The sequence below is a fragment of the Cydia amplana genome, chromosome 24 (genome assembly GCF_948474715.1).
Source record: "Cydia amplana chromosome 24, ilCydAmpl1.1, whole genome shotgun sequence".
Classification (NCBI taxonomy): Eukaryota; Metazoa; Arthropoda; class Insecta; order Lepidoptera; family Tortricidae; genus Cydia; species Cydia amplana.
The window spans coordinates 2,119,620-2,134,106 of NC_086092.1; the positions used below are offsets into that span (position 1 = coordinate 2,119,620).

Sequence of the window (14,487 nt, forward strand, 5' to 3'; positions counted from 1 at the left end):
TTAAAAATAATACTAATTGTGCGACAAAAGGAACGGGCTCAGCATACGCTGCGTCAGTCATTTCATTACAAATTGTCATTGCATTTAATAAAGTATTATTGAAAAGTTGTTAAATAGGAAGACCCTTTTTTAAGCATTTGTTGATTATGAAATATTTTATTTTTATCATGGGTCTGATTTGATTGACTCTAACTACATTCATTAGTTCTGTTTTACAAGAAATATATCTTAGCAAACGTTGTGCTTTGTAATGTTGGCGAACAGTTTTCATAATATCTGTTGCATCGACATCGCCTAAGCTGTTCAGTCTCTACGTTAATGGCCTGATTGGTGAACTCAGCAAGACCAAAGTTGGGTGTTCGATTGATGGTACTTTTATCAATAGTATAAGTTACGCAGACGATATGGTCTTGTTGAGTCCATCAGTTAGTGCACTTAGAAAGCTGCTCGGGATTTGTGAAGGGTATGCGGTCGCCCATGGCCTCAGGTATAATGTACAGAAGAGCGAGTTCCTAGTATTCAAGCCAAAGGGGGGCACCGTGGGTACGGTTCCAGCGGTGTACCTGTACGGAACGGAACTTAAACGAACCTCGCAGTTTAAGTACCTGGGGCACTGGGTGACGGAAGACCTGTCGGACGGCGTGGATATAGAGAGAGAAAGGAGATCCATGGCGCTGGCGGTACGCTGTAACATGCTCGCCCGCAGGTTTGCACGATGTACGAGGCAGGTAAAAATCACTCTTTTTAAGGCCTATTGTCAGAGTTTCTACACGTGCAGCCTGTGGGTGAGGCATTCTACGAGTACCCTCAATACACTGAGGGTACAATATAATAATGCATTTAGGATGCTGATGGGGCTGCCGCGCTACTGCAGTGCCTCGGGTATGCTCACGGAGGCTAGGACAGACGGCTTTCACGCCATTTTGCGTAAACGTGCGGCATCCCTGATGCGACGCGTGTGCGCCAGCCCCAACAGCCTCCTACGTGTGGTGGCCAGCAGGCTGGATTGCCCGTTCCAATACCACTGGGTGAAATTACATGTCCGGTGACAGCGGGCAATCTAGACTGCGTAGTTGTAAGTTATGTTTAGTTATTAGTTTGTATTTTAGCCGTAAGTAATACTCTAACATTAGTTTTAATTGCTTTGTTTTGTTTTGATTTTTGTTACTAACCAATGATATGGACGATATTATGTCTGAAATAAAAAATTTCAATTCAATTCAATTCAATAATAATTGTGACTCACAATGTTCGCATCTCATGCCGAATATTCGGGCGCCGAATACTCGGTATTCGGCCGAGAGAGTGGCCGAATATTTGGTATTCGGCCAAAACCACTATTCGGGGCACCTCTACTTTTTTATACATTCACTCACTTTTGTTATGCCAATTTAAACTTTAAGACGAAGTGTTAAAAATAAGGATTTTTGATGAATCCGAAGAATTTTATTCCGATATTGTGAATGTTTTTTGTTTTAATGTGTTAATATGTTGCGTTTAACATATTTTCGATGTTTTTGACATAGTGTTAGATTTATTATGGTTTTAATTCGGGATGGAAGGATTATTTGGGTACATTAAAATGAGATTATGGGAAAGTTAAACCCGTAAAGTTAAACTATGCGGGTGGCAAAAAAAACACAAAATAACCATGGTATTGAGAGTTAGACCAAGGTAAGTTGACAGCGATTTTGATAACACAGACTGTGCAAGTGTTATTTAAACCGTCATGATTTCATAGAAGTTTCACGTTTAAAATTTTATTTTTAAAATATTTGATTAACTGGAAGAGATCCCTTAAAGGGATAAGTTCGCCTCTGTACTTCTTAACTTGTAAGTTATTTTTAATGTTTTTCGTACAATATAAATAAGAGTTTACTACTACCTACTACGTTATTTTAAGTTGGGTGTCAATGCAATATTAGAGTAGGTACAATACCACAATAGAGTCTTCTCTTTCCGCACAGACTCTACCATCGAGGTAACTACCAGGTACTAATACTAATCCCCTGTGTCAATAATAATGTAGGTACCACTATTTAATTGTTAGTAGAAACAAGTTATGAAAATGTTTTAATTAAATTTAAAATTAGGCATAGTTTAAATGTTCATAAACGACCTAGATGTAAGATTTATTTGCAATGCCCTAACGTCCCATGTGTTCTCACCATAAAGAAATAAATAGTAAGACAAGAGTGCTCACTCCATACATCAGTTAGACTATTAGTTTCAGTGTCTGCATCTAGCATCGAGTAGCGGAACTATCAGTACTGCTACTTGACAATAGATGTACCACCGACCGGAAAATCTTATGCTGTTGAGATAAGACTTTCCGGTCGGTGCTACATCTATTGTCAAGTAGCAGTACTGATAGTTCCGCTACTCGATGCTAGATGCTAATAGTCTTTTTGGTACTAAAACTGATGTATGGAGTGAGCAATCTATGTATTTTTTCTCTATGGTTCTCACCAACCTTTTAACAACTAAATGTACTATGGTTTCGCAATAAATAATTACATTCTATTCTATTCTGATCCGATGACCATAGGAAATCCGTGATGAAACAACGCAACTTAATTGTGTTTGGGTGTATTGATAGAAAAGTACAGTTAGCGATAAAAGCTTGTATCAAATAGTTATTTTCACCTCAGCAGCTCGAACAAGGGTACTTTGCTACTTAAAAACAGTAAGCAAAATCGCATTTTGCTCACTGAGTGGGACAAAATGAGCAAAATGCGATTTTGCTCACTCAGTGAGCAAAATGCGATTTTGCTCACTGTTTTTAAGTAGCAAAGTACCCTTGTTCGAGATGCTGATGTGAAAATTTAATTATTGGTATATCTTAAGAAAACATTAGTGAATAGAGGTAAGTGATGAAGAAGGAATACGTTTTTCGGGTTCTCTAATATGTTCTCACTACTGAGGTGAAAAGTTTTGTGAACTACACGAGATCAAAGTTATTTACATCTCGTGCGCTTTTGAGTCCCTTACTACGCTCAAGATTCTAAATTAGATTCACTCGGTACGCTCGTGAATCTATTATAGAATCTTTCGCTTGCACGGGACTCAAAATAAGCACTCGAAGAAATATCAAACTTTGATCTCTTGTTGTACAAATAACTATTGTACAAATAACTATTGTACAACAAGAGATCAAAGTTTGATATTTCTTCGAGTGCTTATTTTGAGTCCCGTGCAAGCGAAAGATTCTATACTAGATTCACGAGCGTAGCGAGTGAATCTAATTTAGAATCTTGAGCGTAGTAAGGGACTCAAAAGCGCACGAGATGTAAATAACTTTGATCTCGTGTAGTTCACAAAACTTTTCACCTCAGCAGTGAGAACATATTAGAGAAACGTCGGTATATAAAGGTAATTGAATAAATTTCGCGTTAGACCCGTCTATAAATGTGAGTTAATATGTGTTCAAAACGCGAAGGTTTTAAATATTACATACCTATTAGAGAACCCGAAAAATGTATTCCTTCTTCATCACTTACCTCTATTCACTCATGTTTTCTTAAGATATACCAACAATTAAGTTTTCACCTCAGCAGCTCGAACAAGGGTAATTTGCTACTTAAAAACAGTGAGCAAAATCGAATTTTGCTCACTGTTTTTAAGTAGCAAAGTACCCTTGTTCGAGCTGCTGAGGTGAAAAATATATGTTTTTACTTTTCGTGTTTTCGATGTACGATTGTCTTGGCTAGCCCCATTGCGCTTGAGCAATAAGAACAGGCCGTCGACCAATCGCAGCCCGCCGCCGGCCGGTCACGATTCGGCGACTCCATATTTGAAAATTATATTTGTTCCTTTTTCGAACTGACAGTTGATATATAAGGGGAGGTAACGAATACACCTACAGACCGAATTTATCTGTACATAAGTACGAGTATATATTTACGACAGTTGCATCTTCGGTGTAATATTTTGTTTAGGCCGGTTTGCTTTCTTCTTTTAATTATTTATAGCGACCCGCCCTGGCTTCGCACGGGTTAACAAGTTATACAAAAATCTTCCTCTTGAATCACTCTATCTATTTAAAAAAAACCGCATCAAAATCCGTTGCGTAGTTTTAAAGATCTAACCACACATACAGACAGACAGCGGCGATACAGCAACAGCGGGAAGCGACTTTGTTTTATACTAATGTAGTGATTATTTAAACTTTTTTGCACAAAACAAAAATAATGTACTTACAAATGGCGGATTCAATGGAGTTTTACATCCGAGTTAAATTGGGTACACGAATAATAGCCGCTGCCATACAATCGAACTTAACTTTCTCATTTAAAAACGACATCACTACACCTTATAAAACAAAGTCCCCCGACGCGTCTGTCTGTTTATGTGTATGTTTGTTCGCGATAAACTCGAAACCTACTGAACGGATTTTCATGCGGTTTTCACCTATCAATAGAGTGATTCTTAAGGAAGGTTTAGGTGTATAATTTGTTAAGGTTTGTGTAACCCGTGCGAAGCCGGGGCGTGTCGCTAAGTGCTGAAATAATACGAAATACCTATGACATGAAAATTCAATTTAAATGACAGATATAGGTACAATCTATGTCTGGCCCTAGTTTTCGTTAAGCTACAAATTGTAATAGGTACAGTGGGCCAAGAAAGTGGTCTACCAGTTTTGACAAAAGTTTCTGCGAGATTTAACGATCGCTAAGGTCGACAATTGTGACTGACATTCATGTCAAATCGACCTTGTTGTCTCATGACGTTCAAACGAGAAGAGTAGAAATTGTACTTACCTATCTTCTGCTCGCTGTATTTTCTATTGTTCTTATCTATAATAATATTTAGCAACGAAAACTAGAACCAGACAGATAATATTATGTTACGTAAATGTATATGCCAAGATTGCCTAGTTTCATGTACCTAATTTAAGCATTATAAAAAGTAGGGATCCATCCACCCCATACTATGGGAGCTGCTTTTTGGCAGCGGGTTCGGCGGTCTCTTAAGTAATTCGTGACATAGGTATGTCTACACCTACCTAATTAATTACTTAAGGGTAGTTACAATTCTATTTAGTTGTTAGGTAGATATGCAATAATTAGGTATACGTCCCTGATGCATACCTAACAGAATACCTACATATCTTTCCTTAAGGAAATTATACAGTAAGAATCGTGCATAATTATTGTAAAATAGGACAGTCTATAATAGGTTGAGAACATCGTAGGGTTTTAATATTTAATTGACAAGCGGCGGCCGCCATCTTGGCTGGAAAATGGCGACGGTAATATGGGCATTACTTTTTAAACTTAACAAGGCAATGACAAGGTTTTAATAGTTTTAATTTTGTTTCGTCATTTAATGGAGCATTTCTGTTACGTTGTATAGCTGGTCAACCAAATCTTGTCAGTAAAAAAGGCGCGAAATTCAAATTTTCTATGGGACGATATCCCTTCTCGCCTACATTTTTCAAATTTACCTCCTTTTTCTACTGTCAAGATCTGGTTGACCAAGTATACATGTTAATTTATTAATAAAGCCATCGGTATATCGGGAAAAGGTATTGGGATTCGAGCTATCGACTGAATTTGTTGTTTTTTCTTTTCGTACTAGGAATATATACTTTGGCAAACGGACTTTGTCAGTAGAAAAAGGCGCGAAATTCTATTTTTCTATGGAGGACATCTGTTCGCGCCTACATTTTTTTTTAATTTGCCGCCTTTTTCTACATGGCTTGCATATATTATATGATGTACACGTGATTGACACTTTAGGTTCTGAACTTAGGTCTTATTATTTGTTTAAATTTTAACTTTAATAGGTAGCTGTCAACGTCAACTGGAATGTGAATGAAATGTCTTTAAAAGACCCGTAGGGGTCGGATCACAAACTACGTAGGTAATTAAATCCGACTCACGCTTGACTGCACATTTCTAATAGGTTTTCCTGTCATCTATAGGTAAAGAACTTATTTTGTGTATTATTTTCAAAATTTTAGACTTAGTAGAGTGATCCTATAAGGGTTCCGTTTTTTCTTTTTGAGGTACGGAACCCTAAAAAAAAACTCAATCTTTAAAAAGGTCTGCAAAACCTCAATTTTCGAGTATTTCTGCCCATGTCTATAATATATGGAGTGCTCCAAGTTCCAAAGGCGGCTCGCCTGCAATAGGTCAAGAGCGTTAGAACGGAAACCTTGGCGGCGTCACGCCTTTGTTCCGGAGATAGGATGCCTAGACCACAGTTTAGAGATCTAATCAGTATCGTAAACAGGCGTGGGCCCAGTGCCGGCCCGAGCCCTTGATCAGGGTACAGCGAAATCGGGTTTTGGCGCCCTTCGTTGAAGTTTTCAAGCGCATTTTGGGCCCGCGCCACACTCGCGTCTTTTATAACTTTTTTTTTCTCATTTGCCATTTTGGCGCCCCCTTTACCATCCGGCGCCTAGAGCGGCCGCTCCACTCGCTCTACCCTAGATGCGGGCCTGCGTGGGCCACTCCGCAATTTCGTCTCGTCGCTACAAGTACCAACAAGTAGCATCACCGAATGGGCCCTACGGAAGACCAGCGCTGGCTTTATAGCTAACATTATGCTGAGTTGGGTCCATTTAGTGATTCACACTTATTGTTCTCTTCTGTTCTTGCTGTTGTTGTCTGTACATGTTCGTACATGTTGTGTGAACGTCACGAATGAAAATATTTTATCTTATCATGCGGCCCACACCAATTTTGGTGTCTAATTGTCTATATAGCCATAAGTAGTTGCCGCACACCTCTGATACGGACGCCTGCTCGCTCTTGCGCCATCTAACGGTCACATCGCGTAATAAATGCATTTTGTTAGAGTGTATCTTCTGTATCGTAAATATTCTGTGTCGTAAATCAAAATAACTATGGCAAAACTATACGGCATAATTTCATTTTAAATAACACTACCAGTCTTTTACCAAAATCGCTGCCAAATTTAACTTGGTCTGGTCTGACTCTATAGTACTCTATAGGTACCCTAAAAGAATTAAAATTCACATTGTGTCACATAGTACTAGATACAGAAGATTCACTGTCTAACAAAACGCGTCTAATACGACAGATAAACCTTACGTAGCGGTGCGCGGCAACATGGCTAGACACCAGAATTGGTGTGGGCCGCATGTACTTGTGGCGACGCGACGAAATCACGGAATGAGCCACGCCTGATTGTGTCGAGAACTCGAGAATCCAACTTTGCCAGACGTAACTCATACATACTTTAAATGATCTCGACCTCTACAAGTTGAAAATGCAGTGAGTTATTAAATTGTACAACGGGACTTAATCGCGCATGTAGTGAGCAGGCCTAGTAGCACGGTCGCATTTTTATCGTTTATCACCATGCCTGTCACTTTCTAACAAGTATGTAAGTGCGAAAGTGACGGGCATAGTGATAGTCGATAAAAATGGAACCGTGCTGAGCCCGCAGATGAGTGAGATGAGTGAGTGTATGCAGTGAGTTAGTTTACTGTACTATTAATGTACTGTGACTGCAATGCTTGTTATGATGGTAAGTGAAGTGATTTACTGTGAATACTCGATTTAGACGCTCCAGAGGGGCTACCGCAAAAACCGAATTTCGCAAATTGTGGGCATTTTTCTCTGTCACTCTAATTACGCCTTCATTGGAGTAAAAGAGAAAGATCCCCGCAATTTGCGAAATTCGGTTTTCGCTATAACCCCACTTGACTGACTTCGGGCAAACTCGGCTCCGTTCGGCTCAGTATTGCTCCGAGCAATTATTAGGGTTGACACGACGTCCATTTGCGTGCACGACCACTGATAAGATAATGGCTTGAATTATGTCAACCCTAAATAGCCGAAAGGGATAGTGCCATAAGTTAGAAAGGGATATCATGATTTGACCCCGAATCGCTGTCAAACTTCGGTTTTGTTGGAAGTGTCCTTTCTGTAATATTACTTATTCTGTGGTAAAACGTAGAATTATAAGTAGGTAGAGAATATTAACTAGGTACTTTCAAGGCATTTGGTTTTTGTACCAATATGAGATCTTATTCTGTCAATTCTGCCAAAGGAACCGTTAATTTCGAATCGTCTGCGAAACGGACATCGGCGTATTTTTAGGGTCTCCACACATATGTGACGTTATCTATGAAAAGGGAAAGGTCCCTAAGGCCAATAAGGATTGGCGATGGCGCTTACGCCATTATTAATGATGCTCCGATATAAATACAATGCCGCGCGACGCTGTGCGGCGTAAGCGCCATCGACAATAAGGTCCCTTTTCATAGATAATGCCCCATATGTCGACGCGGAATCGGCAATAGAAGAGACCTTTTCACCACACCAGCTGGTAAAGGCCCTCTTGATTGTTGAAAAACGAATTGGAAAGTTGCGTTTTATCCACAAGAGTGGCAAAGTAAATTAATGCAAATTTTGAGTTGTTAACTTATGCTGGCTGGTACAATTGACTTTTAATTATACATCATCATCTTCCTCGCGTTGTCCCGGCATTTTGCCACGGCTCATGGGAGCCTGGGGTCCGCTTGGCAACTAATCCCAGGAATTGGCGTGGGCACTAGTTTTTACGAAAGCGACTGCCATCTGACCTTCCAACCCAGAGGGTAAACTAGGCCCGTATTGGGATTAGTCCGGTTTCCTCACGATGTTTTCCTTCACCGAAAAGCGACTGGTAAATATCAAATGATATTTCGTACATAAGTTCCGAAAAACTCATTGGTACGAGCCGGGGTTCGAACCCGCGACCTCCGGATTGCAAGTCGCACGCTCTTACCGCTAGGCCACCAGCGCTTATCACTTTTAATTATACATATGTATTTAATAAAATACATTTTGTTTGATATTTTACCTACAGAATTAGTATTTTCGTCGAGTATTTTTGGTGAAAAATTTTGTTTGACTCGGTGGCGATATTTGTTTAACCCTCGTGTCTTATTGAAACCCTCGCAACGCTCAAGACTCCATTTTACGAACCACTCGCTACGCTCGTGATTCAATTTTGGAATCATTCGCTTGCTCGGGTATCAATATTAGCACAAGCGGTTAAACAACCTTTTTCGCTCTTATTGCGGAAGTAGTGATGAAAGGGAATTGAAATAAATAAAGCCTCATACATTAATATTGTTATATTCATTAATTCATATACATTGTCTGGTGGAATCACGCCAGGTAGCTATATGTGTCCTTCTCCCCCTCGGTGCGCTCCAGGTATTCCTTCTCTATCAGGATGTCGATGCATTTCTGAAAAAATAACATTGTTAGACAATTTCGGCCCGATTCGAACAATGATCTTATAAAGATGACATCTTATAAAGTCGCCGTCAATAGAACTTGCAAACTGTGTAAACAAACAATGTAACTTTATTTTGTGACTCCTACTCCTTGAATTTTCCCACTACCCCATCAAACACAATTCAAACTATACACCTATACACTATTGAAACGGTCCGTTCCGTAAAATACATAAATATATAACTGTATCTTGGATATTTAATTAAAAGTTTAAAATGGTTTCATAAGTTAGGTTATTAGGACCTGATGGAATGACGTTTTTGTTTCTTTTAAATTCTACAATTGTCTATGATGGGTAGTGTTGTGACTAAAGTTTGTGATATAAACCCGCTACACACTACCCAACTCACGCTCTGTACCTACCGCCGCGGTTGTAAAATACATCAATACATCATTCTTAAGTACCAATTTGTCTTCTGTTCGTGATTAAACAAATTAAAAATAAGTATAATAACTACTTGTTTTTTAATTTTGGTATTTTATTATTCGATATGGTTTGACATTAGTAAAGTAGTAAGAGTCTTTCCCATCACTAGTAAATTCATCATTCAGAGACAATTTTAATATGGCGGTTTGTTTACATAGTTTGCAAGTTCTAATGACGGCGACTTTAAACATATATTGTTCGAAATTCGAATTGGGCCGATATTCTTTTAATTTGGTTGAACACCTCAGTCTGATCATTATTGTATATTATACAGGATGGTGTGTATATACAGTGTTGTGTGTATACAGGGTGTCGTGTGTATATACAGGGTGGATAGGTACCGTAATATGACGATATATTACCTTAATGACGGGGACGCGCGGCTTGAACCGCGATGATAGCTGGTTAAGCACCTCTACCACGAGATGCTGGTGTTTCAGCGTCTTTCTGGTCTTCATTATCCGTACGATCGCCGCCTGAGAACAACATTCAATATATTAATGCAAACAACATTTTAAATAGAGGCGGATTGTCAAAGTAAATTTACTGCCATCTTTCGACAGAAGATTAAAACTGTAAGAACGCCATTTGACTTCAATCCATCAGAGAAGATATCAAGTGTATTTTTTTTTCGAAGTGGGTAAGCCAAACACCATATTACTCAAAAATTTAATCGGATCAAAATATAAATCCGCTCTATTTCATACATATAAGTGATAAGCTGATTTTTACGATGTCTGTTTTTAGGGTTCCGTACCCAAAGGGTAAAAACGGGACCCTATTACTAAGACTCCGCTGTCCGTCCGTCCGTCCGTCAGTCCGTCCGTCCGTCCGTCCGTCCGTCTGTCACCAGGCTGTATCTCACGAACCGTGATAGCTAGTTGAAATTTTCACAGATGATGTATTTCTGTTGCCGCTATAACAACAAATACTAAAAACAGAATAAAATAAAGATAAGTGGGGCTCCCATACAACAAACGTGATTTTTGACCGAAGTTAAGCAACGTCGGGCGGGGTCAGTACTTGGATGGGTGACCATTTTTTTTGCTTGTTTTGCTCTATTTCTTGTTGATGGTGCGGAACCCTCCGTGCGCGAGTCCGACTCGCACTTGGCCGGTTTTTGAGAGATATTTACAGGGAGGTCAAAAATAGGCCAAATATGATCACATGATTTCTGGACGAGTCCTAATATGGAAGAGTGAGAGAGACAGGAAGCGAGTCACGTTGGCTAGGCCCCCTGGTGACGTACCTGTATGAGCATCTTCCGGTCCTTCTCAATGTGTTTATGTATGGCTATCTGTTCCACCTTCAGCTCCGTCACACTAATATGGAAGAGTGAGAGAGTCAGGAAGCGAGTCACGTTGGCTAGGCCCCCTGGTGACGTACCTGTATGAGCATCTTCCGGTCCTCGATGTGTTTGTGTGGCTATCTGTTCCACCTTCAGCTCCGTCACACTAATATGGAAGAGTGAGAGAGTCAGGAAGCGAGTCACGTTGGCTAGGCCCCCTGGTGACGTACCTGTATGAGCATCTTCCGGTCCTCGATGTGTTTGTGTGGCTATCTGTTCCACCTTCAGCTCCGTCACACTAATATGGAAGAGTGAGAGAGACAGGAAGCGAGTCACGTTGGCTAGGCCCCCTGGTGACGTACCTGTATGAGCATCTTCCGGTCCTCGATGTGTTTGTGTGGCTATCTGTTCCACCTTCAGCTCCGTCACACTAATACGGAAGAGTGAGAGAGACAGGAAGCGAGTCACGTTGGCTAGGCCCCCTGGTGACGTACCTGTATGAGCATCTTCCGGTCCTCGATGTGTTTGTGTGGCTATCTGTTCCACCTTCAGCTCCGCCACACTAATATGGAAGAGTGAGAGAGACAGGAAGCGAGTCACGTTGGCTAGGCCCCCTGGTGACGTACCTGTATGAGCATCTTCCGGTCCTCGATGTGTTTGTGTGGCTATCTGTTCCACCTTCAGCTCCGCCACACTAATATGGAAGAGTGAGAGAGACAGGAAGCGAGTCACGTTGGCTAGGCCCCCTGGTGACGTACCTGTATGAGCATCTTCCGGTCCTCGATGTGTTTGTGTGGCTATCTGTTCCACCTTCAGCTCCGTCACACTAATACGGAAGAGTGAGAGAGACAGGAAGCGAGTCACGTTGGCTAGGCCCCCTGGTGACGTACCTGTATGAGCATCTTCCGGTCCTCGATGTGTTTGTGTGGCTATCTGTTCCACCTTCAGCTCCGTCACACTAATATGGAAGAGTGAGAGAGACAGGAAGCGAGTCACGTTGGCTAGGCCCCCTGGTGACGTACCTGTATGAGCATCTTCCGGTCCTCGATGTGTTTGTGTGGCTATCTGTTCCACCTTCAGCTCCGTCACACTAATACGGAAGAGTGAGAGAGACAGGAAGCGAGTCACGTTGGCTAGGCCCCCTGGTGACGTACCTGTATGAGCATCTTCCGGTCCTCGATGTGTTTGTGTGGCTATCTGTTCCACCTTCAGCTCCGCCACACTAATATGGAAGAGTGAGAGAGACAGGAAGCGAGTCACGTTGGCTAGGCCCCCTGGTGACGTACCTGTATGAGCATCTTCCGGTCCTCGATGTGTTTGTGTGGCTATCTGTTCCACCTTCAGCTCCGTCACACTAATACGGAAGAGTGAGAGAGACAGGAAGCGAGTCACGTTGGCTAGGCCCCCTGGTGACGTACCTGTATGAGCATCTTCCGGTCCTCGATGTGTTTGTGTGGCTATCTGTTCCACCTTCAGCTCCGTCACACTAATATGGAAGAGTGAGAGAGACAGGAAGCGAGTCACGTTGGCTAGGCCCCCTGGTGACGTACCTGTATGAGCATCTTCCGGTCCTCGATGTGTTTGTGTGGCTATCTGTTCCACCTTCAGCTCCGTCACACTAATACGGAAGAGTGAGAGAGACAGGAAGCGAGTCACGTTGGCTAGGCCCCCTGGTGACGTACCTGTATGAGCATCTTCCGGTCCTCGATGTGTTTGTGTGGCTATCTGTTCCACCTTCAGCTCCGTCACACTAATATGGAAGAGTGAGAGAGACAGGAAGCGAGTCACGTTGGCTAGGCCCCCTGGTGACGTACCTGTATGAGCATCTTCCGGTCCTCCTCAATGTGTTTATGTGTGGCTTCCTGTTCCACCTTTAGCTCGGTCTTTAGCGGGATGTTGATGTTCACCCGTAGTTTCTTGCTGCAATTTCAATATAATATCATGTAGTTACAAAATTAGTTATTTACGATACAAGTGCGGAAAAGAGGAAATTCGAAACGAGTGGCGATAAATTAAAACACGACCGAAGGGAGTGTTTTAAATCGACACGAGTTGCGAATTACCTATTCGCACGTGTATCATACAACGTTTTACAGTGCATATGGCACTTTAAACTTTCGACATACGCACGGAAAGTGCTCTTTTCCGCACTAGTTCGGGAAAGTAGCAACATAAAGAATAAAGAATAAAGATCATTTATTTCAGCAATAGGTTACAGATATACCAGGGGTCTCCGCACTAGGCAATGCCTGTATCGCGGGGAACCAAATTACAATTAAATATCGGAGCTGTTACATTTAGTCTAACATTTAGTAAGAAACTACTTACGACTAAAATGTCATTCAATAGAACTTGCTAACTATGTAAACAAACCGCCATACTAAAATTGACACTAAATGTCAAATTACTAGTAACTTTTGTTTACATAGTTCGCAATTTCTATTGAATGACACTTTAGTAATCTTAACTACAAACTAAAGCTAACCCTAGACACAATATTGAAACTAGATCCTGTCAAATATGGCTTCTGTCTTGGCATAATTTTGTGAGTGCAGCAGTATGAAAAGTAGTTTTTTCGTTTCCATTTGAGTGCAATCCCTGAGGTTACAGTACATATGTACTGTAATATTACATTAGATACCTAGGGAGGTGAATTCGTGAATGCTCGAGATCGCAGGTGTTTGTGGCCCGAACCGAAGGTGAGGGCCATAAATATGCGACTTTACGAATTACCGCCCGTGATTTGTCCAAAGTTTTACGTCTTGCCTTGGCCAGGAAGCGAGATTTCACTTACAGGGCCTATGGTGACGTAAAAATTTTTGGCAATAATTTCATTTTTGGTACAGTCAAGTGTGTGTGTGGGGTACTATGACGTCGACCACGAAATAACTCGGGTTTTGGTAAGAAAACTGATGTATGGAGTTAGGTACCACTCTTTATTTACTTATATTTTATATTTTTCAATGGTGTGTATGTATGTTCGCGAATTCGCGATAATGTAGCATAGTAATAAACGCGTTATGTTAGAGAGTGAGCTTTCTGTACCTAGTACTATTACTTATTCTGTGCTATATGCTAGTAACGATAGACTATCACTTACTTTTTATATCCTACATAGAGTTCCACTATGGATGACTCTGTCAATTCGCTTTCATCTTCCTGACACACCAGCAGCTTGGCTTTCAGCAGAATTTGCAGCACCTAAAGAAAATTTTCAGTGGAGCATGACTTAGAGGACGAGGACGCGAGGCCGTTAAGTAACACGAGGCCGGCAATCCACATTTTGGGCATTAAAAGGGAGTATTACTGCAATGTTTTGCCGCCAGAGTGCAGCACTAGTGACTTAAAGTATACCATAGAGTAACTTATACAATACTGTACGTTAAACTGTTTTTTGACAAGTTTTCACAGACAATCAAATATTACATTGATACATCAAGGCGGTTTGTTTACAAAGGGCCTACCGGGAAACGCGAAATCGAAACTCGGCTATCTGCCTCTCTACCGCT

General features: G+C 41.1%; 2 protein-coding genes across 2 annotated transcripts in view; one reads left to right on the forward strand and one right to left on the reverse strand.

Annotated features, from left to right (window-relative positions):
* The first annotated feature begins 404 nt into the window (after positions 1–404).
* On the forward strand, positions 405–1,049 carry LOC134658997 (uncharacterized). The gene has a single exon (XM_063514604.1). The coding sequence runs from the start codon at positions 405–407 to the stop codon at positions 1,047–1,049; it is 645 nt and encodes a 214-aa protein (XP_063370674.1).
* Positions 1,050–9,082: 8,033 nt separating this feature from the next.
* LOC134658998 (cullin-1) overlaps positions 9,083–14,487 on the reverse strand; it is a 29,199-nt gene continuing 23,794 nt past the window's right edge. Inside the window, exons 14-17 of the mRNA XM_063514605.1 lie at positions 14,079–14,179; positions 12,793–12,898; positions 10,053–10,166; positions 9,083–9,212 (exon numbers count right to left, since the gene is read on the reverse strand). Coding sequence (XP_063370675.1) covers positions 9,132–9,212; positions 10,053–10,166; positions 12,793–12,898; positions 14,079–14,179 — 402 coding nt within the window. The 3' untranslated portion in view covers positions 9,083–9,131. The remainder of the gene's footprint in view (positions 9,213–10,052; positions 10,167–12,792; positions 12,899–14,078; positions 14,180–14,487) is intronic.

What these genes read in the sequence shown, in the direction of transcription:
- LOC134658997 (XM_063514604.1), top strand. Translation starts at nt 405, where the DNA reads ATGGTCTTGTTGAGTCCATCAGTTAGTGCACTTAGAAAGCTGCTCGGG.